We start from the raw sequence: 24,306 nt of genomic DNA, 5'->3' as shown, positions 1-24,306 counted from the left end.
ATTCTAAATAAATTATTGGGACATAATTGAATTGGATTTTGTTCTTAGAATTTTCTCCAATCTCATGTAAACAAAATGTAGCACATATCCCAGATTTTCAGCCTTATATACTTTTTCCACTAATACCAAACATGTTTCCATTATCACCAAAAAAGGTCTTCATTGATTTTAAGAACTTTCTTAAATTTAGAGTAATTGTGAGAGGTATTCCCTTATTTTTTATACCACATCTTACAGTTCCCTTAAATTTATTGGAAATTATTTGTATTTTGTAGACTTCTGAACAAGAAACTAAAGGCCTTCCCAGCAAAAAAGGAATTGTACAGTCTATTGTTGGTCAAGGCTATCATCGTAAAATAGTTTTGGCATCACAGTCTGTACAGAATACTGTTTATAAGTAAGTATTTTGCAAAGAAAAAGTGTATATATATTTAATACTAGTTTACATGATGTTACTTATATATAAAAGTATGATTAGGATTTATCATTGCATAGGAGGAACCACTTTGTAACTAGATTTTATTGCTATTTCAACAAACAGACCCTCATGCATAGGTCCATAGTGAATGTTATCTAACGTGATTTTGGTTTATTACATCCATGGGTGCTGCAATTATTGATGGCCTAGGAAACCCTAGTCTGTTCAGTGCCATTATTAAGAATGTCCAGAAGAGGGCATCTTGGTATTTCCCTTTTATGTAGTTTTGGTTATCGTTGATACTTTTCATTTAGGTATTTTCTTATGGTTCCTAGGACTGAAAATACATGAAAGCGAATTCTTACTATTCAGAGAAAAAAGGTGTATTAAAACATAAAGTAACCAAAGCAGTATAGAAGCTGTCACATGTATAATCTTCATTTGACAATTTGGAATTGCCATTATTTGTAAAGTGGCAAACTTTGCAAATAATTAGCTGCCTTAATTTGTTTTTGTCAAAGAAGAAAATTGTTCTCTACCATTTAAAAATTTTTCCAAAGTTTAAAAAATATCTGATACACAATAATTTAGTCTTAATTTAGTTAAACTGTAATGCAAGAATATTTTTTAAAACTATTATGATAAAGCATTTCAAAGTTTTAAAGCAATTTCAAAATTGTTACTACTTTTCAAAATTTTATTTTTCTCTAGTAAAGATTCTGTTTGGTTATATCAAACCAACAGAAAGTTGTATAAAATGTCAGTGAAATTATAAGACAAAAAGTAATGTTGCTATTTCAAAGTGTATAGAGGCATTTTTTAAAGCAAGGATCAACCAAAGTAAGGCTCAAACGTGAAAATCTGTTTTCTTCCCTTTCATCCCATTCTTAATATACCTCTCCTTGCCCTCATTACAGTTGCCCTTGTCTGCAGTTTCTCTAATATGTTAACATTAACATTGTGATATACATCAAATTGTCTCTCCTCCTTGGTCTCATTCCTAGAGACACAGTGTATGTAATTTATATACTTGCAATCCATTATTTATACTATTTACAACCTATACTTAGGATTTGGGTTCTTTAGCATGCTTTTATAACTGCTTATATTAAAATTTCTACCTATCAAAAGGCATAGCTTTCATTTATAATCGATTGGTTTTATTCCTCATGATAAAAAAGCCTTATTTTAAAATATTTTATCCACTTAGCTAATTTGGTTTTGTTCTTTTAAGTGATGGGCAGTCTTCGGCCATTCCTGTAGCCAGTATGGAGTTTGCAGCCATATGTCTCAGAAATGCCTTGTTGCTGCTACCTGAAGAACAGCAAGATCCAAAGCAGGAAAATGGGGCTAAAAATAGTAATCAATTAGGTGGGAACACAGAGAGCAGCGAAAGCAGTGAAACTTGCAGGTATTCTAATCCTTGTGACCTCCCTTGGCAAAATCCTTTTAGGACTTCTTTAGTAAACCCTTTGTTCTTGAAGTAAATTCCTAAAATCTTCAACCTGAGTTTCTGAAATTCTCTGTTTTGCATAACAAGAAAGGAAAGTATTTATGTTTCTGAGTCTTTTTGGAAGAGAGAAATAAGGTGAAGGCTAAGTTAGGAGAGATCCTTGAAAAAGAAAAGTAGAAAGTAGCAGCTTTGGCCGGACGCAGTGGCTCATGCCTGCCTGTAAAAGGCTGAGGCAAGAGAATTGCTTGAACCCAGGAGGCAGAGGTTGCAGTGAGCCGAGATTGTGCCACTGCACTCCAGCTTTGGCGACAGAGTGAGACTTCATCTCAAAAAAAACAAAGTAGCAGCTTTTCATTGACAAGAGGGATATTTGTAAGAAGTCCTGTTGTCAGACATCTTTAAAAAAAATTTGGCCAGGTGTGGGGGCTCACGCCTGTAATCCCAGCACTTTGGGATGCCACGGTGGGTAGATCACTTGAGGTTAGGAGTTCAAGACCAGCCTGGCCAACATGGTGAAACCCCGTCTCTACTAAAAATACAAAAATTAGCTGGGCATAGTGGTGGGCACCTATAATCCCCGCTACTGGGAAAGCTGAGGCAAGAGAATCACTTGAACCCGGGAGGCAGAGGTTGCAGTGAGCCACGATCATGCCGCTGCACTCCATCCAGCCTGGTGACAGAATTAGACTCCATCTCAAAAAAACAAAAAATTTATTAAAATAAACACTTAACTCCTAAAGCTGCTCATTTCTTATTATCCTCTGTCTATCCTCTTAATATACTATAATCAATAACCTCCAGAATATTTTTGTATATTTCTGGTTTTCTAGTATAAATTCAAAATTATGCAAATCTAGGCAGGGTGCTGGAGGAGGCCAAGAGTTCAAGTCTAGCCTGGGCAGCATAACAAGACCCCATCTCTTCAAAAAAATTAAAAATAAATAAATAAATAAAAATTATGTGACTCTATGGAAATTGGGAGAACTTTTGGTAAGGACAAAACACATACCATTATATATAGGAAATTCAGCTTTTTTCTTTCTTTCTTTCTTTTCTTTTGTTTTCTTTTTGGTTTTTTTTTGTTGTTGTTGTTGTTGTTTTGAGACAGAGTCTCCCTCTGTCACCCAGGCTGGAAAGCAGTGGCACGATCTCAACTCACTGCAACCTCCACCTCACAGGCTCAAGCGATTCTCCTGCCTCAACCCCCTAAGTAGCTGGGATTATAGGCCCAGCGCCACTATGCCTGGCTAATTTTTGTATTTTTAGTAGAGATAGGGTTTTGCCATGTTGTCCAGGATGGTCTTGAACTCCTTACCTCACGTGATCTGCCCTCCTTGGCCTCCCAAAGTGCTGAGATTGCAGGCATGAGCCACTACACCCAGCTGGAAATTCTGCTTTTTATACATGGCATCGTTAAACTTACATCTCCCATCCCAGCATTTTTTCTTGATTATAATAGCAATCAATACATGTTTACTATAGAAAATTTGGGCCAAGCATGGTGGCTCACACCTGTAATCCCAGTGCTAAGGGAGACCAAGGCTGAAGGATTGCTTGAGGCTAGGAATTCGAAGCCAGCCTGTCCAACATAATGAGACCCCATCTCTACAAGAAATAAAAAAATTAGTTGAGTGTGGTGCCAGGCACCATTAGTCCCAGCTACTTGGGAGGCTGATGTAGGAGGATTGCCTAAGCCCAGGAGTTTGAAGCTGCATTGAGCTATGATCATGCCACACTGCACTCCAACCTGGGCAACAGAGTCTCAAAAATCCAGTCTCAAGAAAAGGCAGGGGTTGGGGGGTCAGGGTAATTAGAATAATGAGAAATGTGTGAAATTTTTCAGTTATTTCCTTTCTATAGTAAAGATATTGTTTTCAGTTAGAGATTTTTTAAAGCAGTATTGGAGGGGTGGGGGCAGTGGGGGAAGAAACTAATATACAATATAGCTTTAACATGTTAGTGTTACCAAATTACTAAGCATTTCCATTGTTTAACTCTTTTACACTTTTGTTGTAAAAAGTTACATGGGAGGCCAGGCGAGGTGAGACACCTCTGTAAATCCCAGCACTTTGGGAGGCCAAGGCAGGCGGATCACCTGAGGTCAGGAGTTCGAGATCAGTCTCGCTAACATGGTGAAACCCCATTTCTACTAAAAATACAAAAAATTAGCTGGGCGTGGTGGTGTGCGCCTGTAATCCCAGCTACTCGGGAGGCTGAGGCAGGAGAATCACTCAAACCTGGGAGGCAGAGGTTGTGGTGAGCCGAGATCGTGCAGTTGCACTCCATCCTGAGCGACAAGAGCAAAATTCTGTCTCAAAAAAAAAAGTTGGGAGTAAGGACAGGGAAACAAAATTTTACATTTAATTATTTATTTGTTGCTCTTCATAATTAAGACTCTTACCTCTATTTTAGCAGTAAAAGCCATGATGGAGATAAATTCATTCCAGCTCCACCTTCTTCTCCATTGAGAAAACAGGAATTAGAAAACTTAAAGTGAGTATCTAAACAAAATTAGCATTGCGTCTATTGAAATGAACATATTCATGGCTGGGCACAGTGGCTCATACTTGTAATCCCAGCACTTTGGGAGGCTGAGGCTGGTGGATCACTAGGTCAGGAGTTTGAGACCAGCCTGGCCAAGATAGTGAAACCCTGTCTGTACTAAAAATACAAAAATTAGCCGGGCGCGGTGGCGGGCGCCTGTAATCCCAGTTACTTGGGAGGCTGAGGCAGGAGAATTGCTTGAACCCGGGAGGCGGAGGTTGCAGTGAGTGTACCACTGCACTCTAGCCTGAGCAACTCCGTCTCAAAAAAAAAAAAAAAAAAAAAAAGGAACACATTATTTTTTATCTTGTTTATACTGTTAATATGATGAATTACACTGATCAAATGTTAAACCAATCTTTCAATCTTGTGATAAACCCTACTTGGTCAGAACGTATTTTCTTTTATATAAATTTTTAGATTTGATTTGTTAATACTTTGTTGGGAATAAGTGCTTCTATATCCATGAGGAAGATTGGTCCATACTTTTCTTTCCTTGAAATAATTTTGTCAGATTTGGTTTCAGGATTATGCTGACCATATAAATGAGTTGAGAAGTGCTTCATCTTCCTCTGTTTTCTGCAAGAGTCTGTGTAAGATAGGTATTTACTCATGGACACAAAAAGGGGAACAACGGGCGCTAGGGCCTCCTGGAGGGTGGAGGGTGGGAGAGGATCAGAAAAAATAACTATTGGGTACTAGGCTTAGTACCTGGGTGACAAAATAATCTGTACAATAAACCCCCATGACACAAGTTTACCATATAACAAACCTGCACATGTACCCCTGAACTAATAAAAAGGACAGGTATTACATCTTCCTTAAGTATTTGATAGAATTCAACAGTGAAACCATCTAGCTTAGGATTTTCTTTGCAGGAAAATTTTTGATAATGAATTAATGAATTCAACTTGTTCAACAACACTTTTTTCAGATTTTGTATTTCTTTTTTTTTTTTTTTTTTTTTTTGAGATGGATTCTCGCTCTGTCTCCCAGGCTGGAGTGCAGTGGCGCGATCTCGGCTCACCACCATTCTCCTGCCTCAGCCTCCCGAGTAGCTGGGACTACAGGCGCCCACCACCACGCAGGGCTAATTTTTTGTATTTTTAGTAGAGACAGCGTTTCACTGTGTTAGCCAGGATGGTCTCGATCTCCTGACCTCATGATCCGCCCACCTCGGCCTCCCAAAGTACTGGGTTTACAGGCGTGAGCCACAGCATCCGGCCTGTATTTCATCTTATCTCAGTTTGGTAAAGTTTTATTTTTCAAGGAATTTTCTAAGTTGTCAAATTTATTGGCTTAACATTGTTCATAATATTTTTTTTACCTTTTTAATGTCTGTAGAATCTGCAGTTATACGTCTATTTTCTTTCTTTCTTTTTTTTTGAGACAGAGTTTTACTCTCTGTCCCAGGCTGGAGTGCAGTGGTGTGATCTCGGCTCACTGTAACCTCTGCCTACCAGTTTCAGGCGATTCTCCTGCCTCAGCTTCCCAAGAAGCTGGGATTACAGGTGTCTGCTAGCACGCCTGGCTAAATTTTTGTGTTTTTAGTAGAGACGGGGTTTTACCATGTTGGCCAGGCTGGTCTCGAACTCCTGACCTCAGGTGATCCACCCGCCTCAGCCTCCCAAAGTTCTGGGATTACAGGCATCAGCCACTGCGCCCGGCCAGTTTTAATTTGTGATATTTGTGGGATCTCTTGCTTTCTCTCTTTTCTTTCCTAAGCAGTCCTGCTAGCAATTTACGTATTGGATTGATGTTTTCAGAGAATAGACTTGTACTTCATTTTCTGTTTTCTATTTCATTTCTGTTCTTTATTTTATTCTTCTACTAACTCTGGTTTATTTTGCTCTTTTTTTAACCTCTTATACTGGTCACTGATTTTTAGATGGTCCTTTTCTACACAGTTCCCTTTAAGCCTGCTGTGACTTCATTCCACAAATAGTTTTGTTTTATTTGTTTATTTCACTCCATGGTGTCTTTTTTTAAAAATTAAACTTCATTTAGAGACGATTGTAGATTCACATAATAGTCTAAAAAGTAATACAGATGCCTGGGCAACATAGTGAGACCCTGTCTCTAAAAAAATCAAAAAATTAGGCCAGGTGCAGTGGCTCACGCCTGTGATCCCAGCACATTGGTGGGATGCAGAGGCAGGCAGATCAGCTGAGGTCAGGAGTTCGAGATCAGCCTAGCCAACATGGTGAAATCCCATCTCTACTAAAAATACAAAAGTTGGCCAGGGGTGGTGGTAGGTGCCCATAATTCCAGCTACTTGGGAGGCTGAGGCCGGAGAATCACTTGAGCCTGGGAGGCAGAAGTTGCAGTAAGCCAAGACCGCGCTGTTGCACTCCAGCCTGGGCAACAAGAGTGAAACTCCGTCTCAAAAGAAAAAAAGAAAAAAAATTATCTGGGTGTGATGTTGCATGCTTGTGGTTCCAGGTAGCTGGCAGGCTGAGGTGGGAGGATCACTTTAAGCCCTGGAGGTCGTGGCTGCAGTAAGCCGTGATTGTACCACCAAACTCCAGCAAGGATGACAGATTGAGGCTCTGTCTCTAAAAATAAAAAATAATATAGAGACATAATCTACCCTCTACCCAGTTTTCTCAAAGGCAACTTCTTACAGAACTTTAGTACATGCTGGGCGCAGTGGCTCATGCCTGTAATCCCAGCCCTTTGGGAGGCCGAGGTGGGCGGATCACAAGGTCAGGAGTTCAAGACCAGCCTGACCAATATGGTGAAACCCCATCTCTACTAAAAATACAAAAATTAGCTGGGTGTGGTGGCATGTGCCTGTAGTCCCAGCTACTCGAGAGGCTGAAGCAGGGGAATGGCTTCAACCGGGGAGGCGGAGGGAGGTTGCAGTGAGCCAAGATCACGCTATTGCCTAAGCAACAGACTCTGTCTCAAAACAAAAAAAGAACTTTAGTACAATATCACAGTCAGGATATTGACATTGATACAGTCAAGATACAGAACTTTTTTTGTTTTACAATATTTTCATTACATTCAATTTCTTAAAATTTTTTTTAAATTTTGTGGCCAGGAGCAGTGGCTCATGCCTGTAATCCCAGCACTTTGGGAGGCCGAGGCGGGCAGATCACAAGGTCAGGAGATTGAGACCATCCTAGCTAACACGGTGAAACCCTTTCTCTATTAAAAATACAAAAAATTAGCCCTGCGTGGTGGCGGGCGCCTGTAGTCCCAGCTACTCGGGAGGCTGAGCCAGGAGAATGCTGTGAACCCAGGAGGCGGAGCTTGCAATGAGCTGAGATCCCGCCACTGCACTCCAGCCTGGACGACAGAGCGAGACTCTGTCTTTAAAAAAAAAAAAAAAAAAATTGTATAGTTGTGAGGTCTTGCTGTCCTGCCCAAGCTGATCTCAAACTTCTGGCCTCAAGCAATCCTCTCACCTTGACCTCCCAAAGCACTGGGATTATAGTTGTGAGCCACCGTGCCTAACGCAGAACATTTTTATTACTACGAAAGATCCCTCATATTGCCCTCTTATAGCCATACCCACTTCCACTCCTGCTCCTGCCCCTTATTTAACCCTTGGTTACGACTAATCTCTTTTTAATTTCTATAATTTTGTCTTTCAAAAATGTTATATAAATGGAATCATACAGCATGTAACCTTTTAGGATTGATTTTTTTCATTCAGTATAATTCTTGGAAATTCATTTAAGTTTGCTGAGTAAATCAATTGTTGTTCCTTTTTATTGGTGAGTATTATTCCATGGTATGATTGTACCTCAGTTTAATCATTCACCTTTTGTAGGACATCTAGCTTTATTCCAGTTTGGGGCTGTTACAAATAAAGCTGCTAGAAATATTCACAGGTATTTATGTGCACATAAATCTTTGTCTCTCAGGATGAACGTCCAACAGTGCTGCATAGTAGGGGAGTTACATGTCTAATATTTTAAGAAACTGCCAAGGCCGGGCGCGGTGGCTCACGTCTATAATCTCAGCACTTAGGGCGGCCGAGGCGAGCGGATCATGAGGTCAGGAGTTCGAGACCAGCCTGGCCAACATAGTGAAACCCCATCTATACTAAAAATACAAAAAATTAGCCGGGCATGGCGGTGTGCACCTGTAGTCCCAGCTGCTCTGAAGGCTGAGGCAGGAGAATCATTTGAACCCAGGAGGCAGAGGTTGTGGTGAGCCGAAATCGTGCCACTGCACTCCAGCCTGAGCAACAGAGTGAGACTCCATCTCAAAAAAAAAAACAAAAAAAAAAACAGAGAAGAAAAGAAACTGCCAAACTCTTTTAACAGAGTGACTGTACCATTTTACACTCCCACCAGTGATGTATGAGTGATCCAGTTTCTTTACCACAATATTTCATATTTTCTTTTTTAAAAAAATTTATTTTTTCATCACATACTTGTTTTGATATTTGTGTGTGTTGTAGGTATTTTTTTTTTTTTTTCACCAGGCTGGAGTGCAGTGGCATGATCTCGGCTCACTGCAACCTCCGCCTCCTGGGTTCAAACAGTTCTCCTGCCTCAGCCTCCCGAGTAGCTAGGACTACAGATGTGTACCACCACGCCCAGCTAATTTTTGTATTTGTAGTAGAGACGGGGTTTCACCATGTTGGCCAGGATGGTCTCCTGACCTCATGATTCACCCTCCCCAGCCTCCCAAAGTGCTGGAATTACAGGCATGAGCCACCGCACCTGGACTGTTGTAGACACTTTTTACTTTACTCATTCTAATAGGGAAGTAAGATGTGTAGTGCTATCTCATTGTGATTTGTATTTGCATTTCTCTAATGAACTTCTTTTCATGTGGTATAGCTTTTTGTTTTGTTTTGGTGTGTTGTCGTCTTTGTTGCTGTTGTTCTGAGACAGTCTCACTGTGTTGCCCAGGCTGGAGTGCAATGGAAGGAACTCAGCTCACTGCAACCTCCACCTCCCAGGTGCAAGCAACTCTCATGCCTCAGCCTCCTGAGTAGCTGAGATTACAGGCATGTGCCACCACACCCAGCTAATTTTTGTATTTTTGGTAGAGATGGGGTGTCACCATGTTGGTCAGGCCGGTCTCAAACTCCTGAGCTCAAGTGATCTGCCCGCCTCAGCCTCCCACAGTGCTGGGATTATAGGCGTGAGCCACCGCATCTGGCCTTTACCAGTAATTTTGTAGTCTGTAAACTGCTCTGTACCTTACTTTGTTCCCATATCAGCACAAAGCTTTGTTTCACTCTTTCCCATGGGTGCCTAGAGTTGCATTTTGTGGATATGATCTAATTTATCTAACATTGCTTTCTATTGAGCTGTTTATAATGTTTTCAGCTTTTGCTGTTACAAATAATGCTGCAGTGAATATGGTTATACACATTTAAAGGGAATCCTTAATGAAGAAGACATTTGAAACAGTTTTTCAAACTTGATTTAATTTTTACAAGTTTACTTGAATGAATACTAATCTTTTTTTTTTTTTTTTTTTTTTGAGATAGATTTTTGCCCTTGTCCCCCAGGCTGGAGTGCAATGGTGCGTCTTGGCTCACTGCAACATCCGCCTCCCGAGTTCAAGCAGTTCTCCTGCCTCAGCCTCCCAAGTAGCTGGAATTACAGGCATACGCCACCATGCCCGGCTAATTTTTTGTATTTTTAGTAGAGATGGGGGTCTCACCATGTTGGTCAGGCTAGTCTCGAACTCCTGACCGCAGGTGATCCATCCGCCTCAGCTTCCCAAAGTGCTGGCATTACAGGCATGAGCCACCCACCCGGCTTAATGAGTACTAATCTTAGGATTGCTTTATTTATGTGTGCAATTTAAGAAGTATATTGTTTCTGCCAGGTGCGGTGGCTCATGCCTGTAATCCCAGCACTTTGAGAGGCCAAGGCAGGCAAATCGCCTGAGGTCAAGAATTCCAGACCAGCCTGGCCAACATGGCAAAACCCTGTCTCTACTAAAAATACAAAAAAAATTAGCTGGGCATGGTGGCACACACCTGCAGTCCCAGCTACGCGGGAGGCTGAGGCAGGAGAATTGCTTGAACCCAGAAGGCAGAGGTTGCAGTGAGCCGAGATCGTGCCACTACACTCCAGCCTGGGCAACAGACTGAGACTCTGTCTCACACACACACACACACACACACACACACACAAAGTAGTATATTGTCTACAGTGGTTAAACATCTGCAGAGTTGTGTAATTTAACTTTACCTTCTGAGAATGTCATTAAAGAGAAGTGCGCATACAGGGTGGGATTCCTCTCCAAGAGTTTTTTACCTTTCATGGGTGCAGCTGTTTGCTTTCCATATGTCGTAGGAGGAGGATTGATGATTTTCAGAGAAAATAATATTACTTCCATTTTTTGTGTGTGTGAAAAGGAGCATAGGGCTTCCATAGGGAATGCCATCATCATAAAGTGAGGCAAGGGTGGATTCTGTAGTATATATATATCTTTTTCTTATGGAGCAGATGGGAAGGAGAAAGGAAACAGTACAAGATGGAAGGAGCCTTAGGGTAGATTTATAAAAAGGACTGTTATGCCAGACAGTAGCAATGGTAATGTGAACACAAATGGTGAAGGGGAGGAGTTGTAAAAGAATTGTGTCGTAATTTTCAAAGCCATAAAGCTCACAATGCAGTTGGGTGTGTTAAAGGGCAATTCTGTGGCAGGAGCCAGCTGTCTTCTATGTGAGAGCCTGAGCACTGTGTTTTAAGATTGTGAAATTCTTTGAGATTTCATCTGTTTCTGACCTGAACTCTTTTAGGTTATTGAAAATGTGACTAGTATATAGTTAACTTTTATGGGCTATTATATTTGACCTCTTGTGCTCAATAATACCCAAGACACCAATGCAAAGCCCCATTTTCTGTTTCCAGCATAACTAATATGCAGTAAATTATCATGACTTTTCCAGTGGCCACTTTTTATGATATGGGTTTATAGCCCCTTGAGTATTTTCGTTTTTTTTCATTTGCACATAAATTAAGGTAAGTCCAAAAAATTTCATTCTAACCAATTTACCAAGTATATTTTTAGAAGGCAGATAATAATTAAAGAAGTTGTGAGATTCTATATTAAATCAAGGTAGTTTTCAGAAAAATATTCTCACAATTGAAATTAAAATGTGGCCCCAAATTAGGAAAATGTCGCAGAAATCAGCTAACTAGTTTAACTGTAAGGTTTGGATGAACTTAGAGATAACTAATATAATGGATCAAGAAAGTTATATAGTCATCCTTTGGTATCCTTGAGGGATTGGTTCCAGGGCCCCCAACAGATACCACAATCCTCAGATATAAAATTCCTTATATAAAATGGTGTAGTAATTACAGGTAACCTGTGCACATCCTCTCATATACTTTACTTATTTTTATTTTTTTTATTTTTTTGAGACATAGTTTTGCTCTTGTCGCCTAGGCTGGAGTGCAATGGCTCAATCTTGGCTCACTGCAACCTCCGCCTCCTGGGTTCAAACGATTCTCCTGCTTCTGCCTTCCAAGTAGCTGGGATTACAGGCGTGTGCCACAACGCCTGGCTAATTTTTGTATTATTAGTAGAGACGGGGTTTCACCATGTTGGCCAGGCTGGTATTGAACTCCTGGCCTCAAGTGATCCGCCCATCTTGGCTTCCCAAAGTGCTGGGATTACAGGCATGAGCCACTGCATCCAGCCTTCTCTCATATACTTTAAGTCATCTTTAGAGTACTTATAATACCTAGTGCACTATATATGCTATATAAACAGTTATCATACTGTATTGGTTTTTAATTTTAAAAAAATTATTGTAGTGTTTTTTTATTATTATATTTTAGAATATTTTCTATTTATAGTTGGTTGAATCTACAGATTTGGAACCTGTGGATTCCAAGCACCAACTGTACACATAATGACACTTTTAGAAATTTGCTTCAGTTTCTGAACCACTCAATGCTGTATGAAGCCATAAGTTTTATTCAATTAAGGAGATAACATACTCACACAAACATTCTGTGCCCTGGAATTAAATAAATGCTATGACTTTGAAATTTTAAGGTGATTCTGTTCCTAGATGTTTACCAAAGAGAAACAGAAACTTGTCCACAAAAGAATTTTATAGCAGCTTTACTCCTGGTAGACAAAACCTAGACATAGCCCAGGTATTCATCAGTAGAAGAATGGATAACTAAGTTGTATTACACTTGTATTTTGGAATACTAGTCAGCTATAAGGAAGAACCAATGAGGTTGGGCACAGTGGCTCATGCCTGTAATCCCAACGCTTTGGGAGGTCTAGGCAGGCAAATTGCTTGAGTCCAGGAATTTGAGACGAGTGTGGGCAACATGGTGAAACCCCGTCTGTACAAAAAATTGGCCAGGCATGGTGCTGCACGCCTGTAGTTCCAGCTGCTCGGGAGGCTGAGGTGGGAGGATCACCTGAGCCCTGTAGATTTGAGGCTGCAGTGAGCTGAGGTTGCACCAATGCACTCCAACCTGGGTGACAAAGTGAGACCCTGTCTCAAACCAAAACCAATTACTAATGCACAAGTTAACATGGATGAATCTCAAAACATTTTTCTGTTTCTTCTTTTCCTTCGCATAAGGTATCTACTGTGTGATTCCATTTATACCATTTATATGACAAACAAAACTTTGCAAATAGACAAAACTAATTTATATTGCTAGAAATCAGAAGAGTGGTTGCGGGAATTGACTGGAAAGAAATATAAACGCATCAATTTAAGCAGCAGACCCCAACCTTTTTGGCACCAGGGACCAGGATCATGGTAGACTATTTTTCTGTGGACAGGGTTGCAGGGGAGGTGGTTTCAGGATGATTCAAAAACATTACATTTATTGTGCACTGTATTTCTATTATTATTACATTGTAATATATAATGAAATAATTATACAACTCACCATAATGTAGAATCAGTGGGAGCCCTGAGCTTGTTTTCCTACAACTAGATGGTCCCATGTGGGGGTGATGGGAGACAGTGACAGATCATCAGGCATTAGATTCTCATATGGAGCACACACCCTAAATTCCTTGCAGGCGCAGTTCAGGATAAGATATGCACTCCTGCTGGGCGTGGTGGCTCACGCCTGTAATCCCAGCACTTTGGGAGGCTGAGGTGGGCGGATCATGAGGTCAGGAGATCGAGACCATGCTGGCTAACATGGTGAAACCCTGTCTCTACTAAAAATACAAAAAAATTAGCCAGGCGTGGTGGTGGGCACCTGTAGTCCCAGCTACTCAGGAGGCTGAGGCAGGAGAATGGCGTGAACCCAGGAGGCGGAGCTTGCAGTGAGCCGAGATCGCGCCACTGCACTCCAGCCTGGGCGACAGAGCGAGACTCCGTCTCAAAAAAAAAAAAGAAAAAGATACGCACTCCTATGAGAATCTAATGCTGCTGCTGATCTGACAGGAGGCAGAGCTCAGGCAGTAATACAAGTCATGGGAGCAGCTGTAAATATAGATGAATATAGCTGTAAATATAGGTGTGGTGGCGGGCACCTGTAATCCCAGCTACATGGGGGGGCTGAGGCAGGAGAATCACTTGAACCCGGGAGGCGGAGGTTGTGGTGAGCCAAGATTGTGCCACTGCACTCTAGCCTGGGAGACAGAGCAAGACTCCATCTCAAAAAAAATAAACATAATAGGCTGGGCGAGGTGGCTCACACCTGTAATCCCAGCACTTTGGGAGGCCAAGGCAGGTGGATCACCTGAGGTCAAGAGTTCGAGATCAGCCTGGCCACCATGGTGAAACTCTGTCTCTACTAAAAATACAAAAAAATTAAGCGGGTGTACTGGCGCATGCCTGTAATCCCAGCTATTAGGAGGCTGAAGCAGGAGAATCGCTTGAATCCAGGAGGTGGAGGTGGAGGTTGCAGTGAGCCCAGATGGTGCCATTGCACTCCAGCCTGGGCAACAAGAGTGAAACTCCGTCTCAATAAATAAATAAATAAATAAAAATAATTTTACGTGTTTCTTTTAATGTTATTTTTTAAACGTGTCTGTTAGAAAAATTTAAATCATATTTATGGCTTCAATTATATTTCTTCCTTTTTTTTTGTCTTTTACAAAAAAATCTATATCACAAACTTTCACTACACCACACACAAACTTCTGGCCTCAAGCAATTCTCCCACATCAGCCTCCTGGATAACTAAGACTACAGGCATGGTCTGGGCTCGGTGGCTCACTCCTGTAATCCCAGCACTTTGGGAGGCCGAGACGGGCAGATCACGAGGTCAAGAGATTGAGACCATCCTGGCCAACATGGTGAAACCCCGTCTCTACTAAAAATACAAAAATTAGCTGGGCGTAGTGGCGCGCCCATGTAGTCCCAGCTCCTCGGGAGGCTGAGGCAGGAGAATTGCTTGAATGCAGGAGGCAGGGGTTGCAGTGAACTGAGATTGTGCCACTGCACTACAGCCCGGCGACAGAGCAAGACTCCGTCCCAACGCTCCCTGCCGCCCCCCCCCCAAAAAAAAGACTGCAGGCATGTACTGCCATGCCCAGCTACTTTTTTATTTTTTGTAGAGCCAGGGTCCCACTGTGTTGACCAATCTAGTCCTAACACTCCTGGGCTGAAGTGAAACTCCTAGGCTAAAGCAGTCTTCCTACCTTGTCCCCCCAAAGCATTGAAATTACAGGTGTGAGCCACTGCAGTTGGCTATGGCTCTAATTGTATTTCTCTTGAACAGAGCTGCTCTAAGGTTTTAAGACAAGTGTGTTTGAATGTTTGTATGCTATTACATGATTTTTACATGTGTGAATGTTGTTACTATGCCACAGTTTTTTTGTACCACAAATTTTAACTGAATTATTTATCTCTTTAGAAAATATTTTTTTGTTAAAAGTCCTAATACCCAAAGGAATCTTAGAACACAGTTTCTTGGGCAGGATTGATATTTTGGCTATATTCTTTGATTTAGATGTGAATGTTTGCTGCATACATTTGGGAGATGATAGGTTTTTGAAATAACAATGATTGATCATAATAGAATAATATATTTTTCTTCTGATATGTTTTTTGGTATTTATTTATTTAGAGATGGAGTCTCACTCTGTGGCCCAGGCTGGAGTGCAGTAGCGCAGTCTTGGCTCACTGCAACCCCTGCCTTCCGGGTTCAAATTATCCTCCTGCCTCAGCCTCCCGAGTAGCTGGGATTACAGCTGCCCACCACACCCAACTAATTTTTGTATTTTTTGTAGAGATGGGGTTTCACCATTTTGGCCAGGCTGATCTCAAAAACACCTGACCTCAAGTGACCTGCCCACCTCTGCCTTCCGAAGTGCTGGGATTACAGGTGTGAGCCACCATGCCGGCCTGTTTTTGTTTTTTGTTTTTTGTTTTTTGTTTTTGAGAGAGAGTCTCGCTCTGCCGCCCAGGCTGGAGTGCAGTGGCACAGTCTTTGCTCACCCACCTCCAGGTTCAAGCAATTTTCCTGTCTCAGCCTCCCGAGTAGCTGGAATTACAGACGTGCATAACCACACCCAGCTAATTTTTGTATTTTTAGTAGAGATGGGGTTTCACCATCTTGGCCAGGCTGGTCTCGAACTCCCGACCTCAGGTGATCCACCTGCCTCGGCCTCTCAAAGTGTTGGGATTACAGGCATGAGCCAACGCATCCGGCCAAGAGTTCTTTATATGTCCTAGATACAACTATCAGATATATGACTTGTAGTTATTTTCTCACATTCTGAGGGTTGTCTTTTCACTTTTTTGAAGGTGTCCTTTGAAGCATAAACGTTTTTCATTTTGATGAAATTTAATTTCTTATTTTTGTTGTTGCTTGTGCTTTTCATGCCATATCTAAGACTTCTTCACTAAATCCAAGATCATGAGGATTTACCATGTCTTCCTCTAAGAATTCTAAGTTTTAGCACTTACATTTAGGTCTTTGATCCATGTTGAGTTAAATTTTTTTTTTTTTTGAGACTGAGTTTTGCTCTTGTTGCCCAGCTCAGAGTGCAGTGGCGTGATCTCGGCTCACCTCAACCTCCACCTCTCAGGTTCAAGTGATTCTCCTGCCTCAAGCCTCCCGAGTAGCTAGGATTACAGGAATGTGCCACCATATCTGGCTAATTTTATATTTTTAGTAGAGACAGGATTTCCCCATGTTGGTCACGCTGGTCTCGAACACCCGACTTTCGGTGATCTGCCTGCCTCAGCCTCCCAAAGTGCTGGGATTACAGGCATGAGCCACCGCGGCCTGCCTTATTTTGAGTTGATTTTTATAGATGAGGAGAGAGAAGGCTCAACTTCATTTTTTTTTTGCATACTATGATGTTGTTAATAGAGAAATATTGGGTGATGGGTGCACCAAAATTTCACACATCACCACTAAAGAACTTGTGTAACCAAATACCTGTTCCCCCAAATACCTATGGAAATAAAATGAAGGAAGGAAGGAAAGGAGAGAAGGAGGAAGAAAGGAAATAACTGGGTGTGGTGGCTCATGCTTGTGATCCCAGCACTTTGAGAGGCTAAAGTGGGAGGATCCCTTGAGTCCAGGAGTTCAAGATCAGCCTGGCCTACATGGTGAGACCTTGTCTCTACAAAAAATTTAGTCTGGGCATGATGGCGCACACCTGTAGTCCTAGCTACTTGGGAGACTGAGGTGGGAGGATCGCTTGGGCCTAGAAGGTAGAGGCTGCAGTGAGCCGAGATCACACCAGCCTGGACAACAAGAGCTAGACACTGTGTCAAAAAAGTAAGGGCTGGGCACAGTGACTCACATCTGTAATCCCAGCACTGTGGGAGGCCAAGGTGGGTGGATCACCTGAGGTCAGGAGTTCGAGACCAATCTGACCAATATGGTGAAACCCCATCTCTACTAAAAATATAAAAATTAGCCGGGTGCGGTGTTGTGTGCCTATAGTCTCAGCTACTCGGGAGGCTAAGACAGGAGAATTGCTTGAACCCCGGATGCCGAAGTTGCAGTGAGCCAAGATCGCACCACTGCACTCCACCCTGAGCGACAGAGCAAGACTCCATCTCAAAAACAAAAAAGAGTAAAGAAGTAATTTCATAGATTTAGTCATATAACAATATTTCTTCCTTTTTTTTTTTTTTTGAGACAGAGTCTCACTCTGTTGCCCAGGCTGGAGTGCAATGGTGCGATCTCGGCTCCTGCAACCTCTGCCTCCTGGGTTCAAGTGATTCTCCTGTCTCACCCTCCCGAGTAGCTGGGATTACAGGCACGCGCCACCAGGCCCAGCTAATTTTTGTATTTTTAGTAGAGACTGGGTTTCACCATGTTGGTCAGGCTGGTCTCGAACTCCTGACCTCGTGATCCGCCCACCTCAGCCTCTCAGAGTGCTGGGATTACAGGCGTGAGCCACTGGGCCCAGCTATATAACAATATTTCATTGTTGCATAGTGGTTTAATAACTGTCATGGGTATGAACTGACTCTTACATGTTGCTTATTATAGAACATCTTTGTTATTCATTCTGAGATTGTGATATTAGCTGAACTTATGGAAGCTATTCAAGAGTCTGATAAAGAGTGTAACAGAACTGAAAAAGGTAGGAAATAATGTTGGAGCCAACATGGGAAATGTCTGTACAAGAAATTAAAATCAAAGCATACAAAATTTAAATGAAAAAAAAATTTTTTTTTTTGAGGCAGGGTCTTGCTCTGTCGCCCAGGCTAGAGTGCAGTGGCACAATCCTGGCTCACTGCAGCCTCTACTTCCCAGGTTCAAGCAGCCCTCCCACCTCTGCGTCCCAAGTAGCTGGGACTACAGATGTGCACCACCATGCTCTGCTAATTTTTAATTTTTTTTTTTTTTTGTAGAGACAGAGTCTCACTGTATCGCCCAGGCTGGTCTCAAACTGCTGAGCTTGAGCAGTTCTCCCACATCAGCCTCCCAATGTGCTGAGATTATAAGTGTGAGCTACAGCACCTGGCCTGAAAATGAATTTTTAATTTAATTGGTCATTTCTAAAATGGGAGGCCACAAAAGGGATAAAACGAAATGTTTGGAGCAAATTTAATTAAGCCCAGTTATTCCACAATTATAAATTATAAAGCTTAATTCTTTCAGACTCTAATGTGACAGTGAATTATTTTCCATTCAGTTAAAAGGGACCTCCTGTGGTCCAGTGTTTATAAAAGAAGATGAACCAAACAAATGGTTGATAACATAAATATTATAGACAGTTTTAGTGTGCTTAAGAAACCATATTTCTTCTGTTGTTAGCCCAGTGGTGATATTGTAGCCCTTAAGACATAACTAAAAGAGGATTATGGCTAATAATCTTTTGAGTCTTATATTGCTTTTGCTAGAGATCCAGCCCCATTTCAGTCTTACGACTGAGTGTGGTCCTCCTGAAACTTGTTCACCTAACGAACTCTACCATAGAAGGATCCTACCGGTGTGACATTTCCTTCACACTATCAGCAATTTGTGTTCACGTTGGCATGATTCACATCTGCCTCCAAGGATCTCATTTAGATGAACTGGTGATCAGATTGATCACAAACCAGGGTTAAAATAATTCTTCAGGCCAGGCGGGATGGCTCACTGTAATCCCAGTACTTTGGAAGGCCGAGGCAGGTGGATCACCTGAGGTTGGGGGTTCGGGACCAGCCTGACCAACATAGAGAAACCCCATCTCTACTAAAAATACAAAATTAGCCGGGAGTGGTGGTGCATGCCTGTAATCCCAGCTAGTCGAGAAGGCTGAGGCAGGAGAATCTTTTGAACCCAGGAGGCGGAGATTGTGGTGAGCCGAGATCATGCCATTGTACTCCAGCCTGGGCAACAAGAGCGAAACTCCGTCTCAAAAAAAAAAAAAAAAATTCTTCAGTGGTCTGCCACTCTGTGGAAACCCCACAGGGCCACTAATGTGGATAAATCATTTAACCCCTATGGGCCACCTTTTCCTTTTCTGTCAAATAAAGCAATTGGATTAGGTGATCTTAAGGTCCTGTCCGTGTGTAAAATGCTAAGTCTCTGTGACTTTATATTTTATTTGCTGCCCAGGATAAGACTGGGTTCTTTGGGATGCTAGATTTGATAAAGATAAAACTTTTTTAGCTTTTTTGTGTTGGACTTCTGTTTGTGTTGGATTTGGACTATGTTTGTCAATAAGATTCTTTTTGCACAGAACTGTTATTAGCAAAATGTTTACAGAAGATAAAAACTAATTAAACATCTAAACTTCAACTTTAACAGTTGAAAGTTGGCTGGGTGTGGTGGCTTATGCCTGTAATCCCAGCACTTTGGGAGGCTGAGGTGGGCGGATCACCTGAGGTCGGGAGTTTGGAGACCAGCCTGACCAACATGGAGAAACCCCTTCTCTACTAAAAATACAAAAATTGAGAAGTTTCCCCCTTGGGCAGTGGCGGAGGTGGTAACCGTGATAGTAGCTGCTCCGGCGGCGGCAGCAGCAGTGACTAGGAGGATGGCGGCAGCTGCAGCAGGACCTACAACTTCCCAGAGGTTTTTCCAGAGCTTCTTGGATACTCTAATCGACGAGGACCCCCAGGCGGCATTAGAGGAGCTGACTAAGGCTTTGGAACAGAAACCAAATGATGCATAATATTAGTGTCAAAGAGCTTATTGTCACATTCTTCTTGGGAATTACTGTGTTGCTGTTGCTGATGCAAAGAAGTCTCTCGAACTCAATCCAAATAATTCCACTGCTATGTTGAGAAAAAGAACATGTGAATACTATGAAAAAAACTATGCTGCTGCCCTAGAAATTTTTACAGGAGGACAAAAATTAGATAGTGCAGATGCTAATTTCAGTGTCTGGATTAAAAGATGTCAAGAAGCTCAGAATGGCCCAGAATCTGAGGTGTGGACTCATCAGTCAGAAATCAAGTATGACTGGTATCAAACAGAATCGCAAGTAGTCATTACACTTATGATCAAGAATGTTCAAAGAATGATGTAAATGTGGAATTTTCAGAAAAAGAATTGTCTGTTTTGGTTAAACTTCCTTCTGGAGAAGATTACAATTTGAAACTGGAACTTCATCCTATAATACTAGAACAGAGCACATTTAAAGTAGTTTCAACCAAGATTAAAATTAAACTGAAAAAGCCAGAGGCTGTGAGATGGGAAAAGCTAGAGGGGCAAGGAGATGTGCCTACACCAAAACAATTCATAGCAGGTGTAAAGAAGCTACATCCATCATCATCTCCTTATACAAGAAATTGGGATAAATTAGTGGATAAAATCAAAGAAGAAGAAAATAATGAAAAGTTGGAGGGAGATGCAGCTTTAAATAGATTATTTCAGCAGATCTATTCAGATGGTTCTGATGAAGTGAAATGTGCCATGAACAAATCCTTTATGGGAGTCTGGTGGTACAGTTTTGAGTACCAGCTGGTCTGATGTAGGTAAAAGGAAAGTTGAAATCAATCCTGATGATATGGAATGGAAAAAGTACTAAATAAATTAATTTGCTCTCACACACACAGAAATACAAAAAATTAGCTGGGCATGGAGGTGCATGCCTGTAATCCCAGCTACTGGGAAGGCCAAGGCAGGAGAATTGCTTGAACCCGGGAGGCGGAGGTTGCAGTGAGCCAAGATCACACCATTGCACTCCAGCCTGGGCAACAAGAGCAAAAAACTCTGTCTCAAAAAAAAGTTGAAGGTTGACAAGTTTAACATTTTTTGGATTATTGTAGACAAATTAGCATTAATATTTTTTTCTTTAGAAATTTTGTTTATTGGCCAGGTGCGGTGGCTCACGCCTGTAATCCCAGCACTTTGGGAGGCTGAGGTGGGAGGATCACGAGGTCAGGAGATCGAGACCATCCTGGCTAACACGGTGAAACCCCGTCTCTACTAAAAATACAAAAAATTGGCTGGGCATGGTGGCGGGCACCTGTAGTCCCAGCTACTCCAGAGGCTGAGGCAGGAGAATGGCATGAACCCGGGAGGCGGAGCGTGCAGTGAGCCAAGATTGTGCCACTGCACTCCAGCCTGGGTGACAGAGCGAGACTCCGTCTCAAAAAATATATATATATATATATATATGTGTATATATATATATATTTTTTTTTTTTTTTACTTTTTTTTTTTTTTTTTTTGAGACGGAGTCTCGCTCTGTTTTCCAGGCTGGAGTGCAGTGGCGTGATCTCTGCTTACTGCAACCTCTGCCTCCTGGGTTCAAGTGATTCTCCTGACTCGGCCTCCTGAGTAGCTAGGACTACAGGCATGCACCACCACGCCCAGCTAATTTTTGTATTTTTGGTAGAGACGGGGTTTCGCCGTGTTAGTCAGGCTGGTCTCAAACTCCTAATCTCAGGTGATCAGCCTGCCTCGGCCTCCCATAGTTCTGGAATTACAGGCATGAGCCACCGTGCCTGGCCTCTTTTGAAATTTAAAAATCTCGGCTACTCTGAGCATACTACCTGTGGGGTAGCCCTGCTCTCCAAGGACCATTACAAAAAAAAAAAATAGATATTTAGTGTATACTTTCCCATATTCAGTTTGTTGAAAGAAATTACATTAACCGGGCACGGTGGCTCACGACTGTAATCCCAGCACTTTGGGAGCCCAAGGCAGGCAGATCACCTGAGGTCAGGAGTTCGAGACCAGCCTGGCCAATATGGTGAAACCCCATCTCTACTATAAATACAAAATTAGGCGGGTGTGTTGGTGCATGCCTGTAGTCCCAGCTACTCGGGAGGCTGAGAGGAGAATCACTTGCAGCCGGGAAGTGGAGGTTGTGGTGAGCAGAGATCATGCCATTGCACTCCAGCCTGGGTGACAAGAGCGAAACTTCGTATCAAAAAAAAGAAAAGAAAAGAAATTACATTATTAGATTTTTTTTTTTTTTTTTTTTTTGAGATGGAGTTTCGCTCTTGTTGCCCAGGCTGGAGTGCAATGGCGTGATCTCAGCTCACTACAACCTTTGCCTCCCAGGTTCAAGCAATTCTGCCTCAGCCTCCCAAGTAGCTGGGATCACAGGCATGTGCCACCACGCCTGGGTAACTTTTTGTATCATTATTGGATTTTTTAAGCAAATTTTTGAAATGTTTGCTGTGAGGCTACTTTGTAAATTTATTTTCCTTTGACAAATGGTGACTGACTGGATTTACCCTCATTTTAGCCTTTTTAAATAAGGGTTAAACTATTTCAGATATTTGGTTTAGATTTCTTTAACTCACAGGATCTATGGCTTGACAAATTTTAATGCCTAGTCTTGCATAGCTTGTTGTAACTTGGTGCTTGAAGAAAATGTTTACTCCTTTCTTTTCCTTTCCTTTTTTTTTTTTTCTTCTTTTTTTATCTTCTTTTCCAAGGGTTGGCATTCTGGGGACCTAGAGCTAGTTCCTTCAGCATGTGAAGGGGAGAGTGGGGTTTTGTCAGATCCTCCACAGGGGGGAAAAGCTAGTGTCTCTTCCCTTGAGGTATAGTTCTTCCAGTCTGATGAACTGTCAGATCCACTGAGTGATTGGTAAAGCAGATTGGACAGTGACTCGAGGAAGTGGGGGTGGGGACAATATTTTAAGTAGTAACTATCAAAAGTAAAGTGATTCTCTGGGGGCTCAGTAGAGCCATGTGTGCTTCTAGCGTTAGCAGTCTGCAGGAATTGTGCAGAGTGCGGTGTTTTCTAAAAGGAAAAGGAGGATGAGTGTGAGAGTGATGAGAGGTGAGTTGGGATGGATTGTAACGCACCAAGAGAAGGGAGCATAAATGTTGGTTTGAGTTTTGGGCAATGAAACTTGCTTAATCCTGATGGCTCTTAATCAGAATATCAGCCCTAAAGTTTCATATTCACAGTTGAGAACTTTTAATTGAATGATTATTTTTTTATAGAGTCTTTTACCCTGTTTTGATTTAGAATTTGAAGAAAGCAGATTTTTATATTGTACGTAATTATAGTTTGGGCTTCCTGGGAAACAATCCTGCTGCAAATCTTACATGACTGATTTCTGGACCCAAAGTGGGTTTGACAGTGGGCTGGAGCAGTAATAGCCCACCTACTGTCGGGAGAGGCCAGGGCAGGCATTTCCCAGCAAGCCTGCCTGAAGTGGGTCTTGTCCTAGACTCTAGGACCTAGATCATCCAGGAAAGGTCCCGTTTGTGGGAGCTGGAAAAGAGTTGGCTTCATTAGCAAAGTGACCTACCAACAGGAAAGGTGGGGGTCTGGAGAAGCAGATTTAAAATGTTGAAAGCTGTGTTTCTTTAACAAATACTTATTAAGCACCTACTGCCTATGTGAGATATTGCTCTAGTCTGTGTAGGAAACCACAGATGTGTGCTTCTGCTTTTAAGGAGCTTATGTTTTACACTGACCTTTGGCAGAGTCACATATGAAAATGGATATCGGGCCGGGCGCGGTGGCTCACGCCTATAATCCCAGCACTTTGGGAGGCCGAGGCGGGCAGATCACAAGGTCAGGAGTTTGAGACCAGCCTGGCCAACATAGTGAAACCCCATCTCTACTTAAAAAATACAAAAAAATTAGCTGGGCGTGGTGGCGGGCGCCTGTAATCCCAGCTACTTGGGAGGCTGAGTCAGGAGAATAGCTTGAACCGAGGAGGCAGAGGTTGCAGTGAGCCGAGATGGCACCACTGCACTCCAGCCCAGGCAACAGAGCAAGACTCCGTCTCAAAAGAAAAGGATACTAAATTTTGTAACTGTCATTCACATAGGCCCTGAACTAATTTTTTTTTTTTTTTTTTTTTTTTTTTTTTTTTTTTTTTTTTTTTTTTTTTGTGACAGAGTTTCACTCTTGTTGCCCGGGCTGGAGCGCAATGGCGCAATCTCAGCTCACCGCAACCTCCACCTCCCGGGTTCAAGTGATTCTCCTGCCTCAGCCTCCCAAGTAGCTGGGATTACAGGCATGCGCCACCACACCTAGCCAATTTTGTATTTTTAGTAGAGATGGGTTTTCTCCATGTTGGTCAGGCTGGTCTCGACCTCCCGACCTCAGGTGATCGGCCTGTCTCAGCCTCCCAAAGTGC

At 42.1% G+C, this 24,306-nt stretch overlaps 1 protein-coding gene, 1 long non-coding RNA gene and 1 pseudogene across 14 annotated transcripts in view; 2 read left to right on the top strand and 1 right to left on the bottom strand.

Annotated features, from left to right (window-relative positions):
* The window catches only part of LOC129058598 (uncharacterized), an 86,244-nt gene that overhangs the window by 21,194 nt on the left and 40,744 nt on the right, over positions 1-24,306 (bottom strand). The gene's annotated exons all lie outside the window — the stretch shown is intronic.
* CNOT10 (CCR4-NOT transcription complex subunit 10) overlaps positions 1-24,306 on the top strand; it is a 90,220-nt gene that overhangs the window by 49,468 nt on the left and 16,446 nt on the right. For 6 of the 11 annotated variants that reach the window (XR_008523806.2, XM_002813958.5, XM_063722154.1 and 3 more), the window contains 3 exons: positions 276-397; positions 1,653-1,829; positions 4,284-4,364. Coding sequence is in view for 9 of the 11 variants with exons in the window: in XM_002813958.5 (XP_002814004.2) it covers positions 276-397; positions 1,653-1,829; positions 4,284-4,364 (380 nt within the window). In the remaining 2 variants the exon portion in view is untranslated. The remainder of the gene's footprint in view (positions 1-275; positions 398-1,652; positions 1,830-4,283; positions 4,365-24,306) is intronic. The other 5 variants (XR_008523807.2, XM_003776292.4, XM_063722155.1 and 2 more) reach the window with 2 other exon arrangements.
* On the top strand, positions 16,309-21,282 carry LOC129058597 (protein SGT1 homolog; annotated as a pseudogene).

The sequence above is a fragment of the Pongo abelii genome, chromosome 2 (genome assembly GCF_028885655.2).
Source record: "Pongo abelii isolate AG06213 chromosome 2, NHGRI_mPonAbe1-v2.0_pri, whole genome shotgun sequence".
Taxonomy (NCBI): Eukaryota; Metazoa; Chordata; class Mammalia; order Primates; family Hominidae; genus Pongo; species Pongo abelii.
This window is presented reverse-complemented; position numbering and strand designations above follow the sequence as displayed.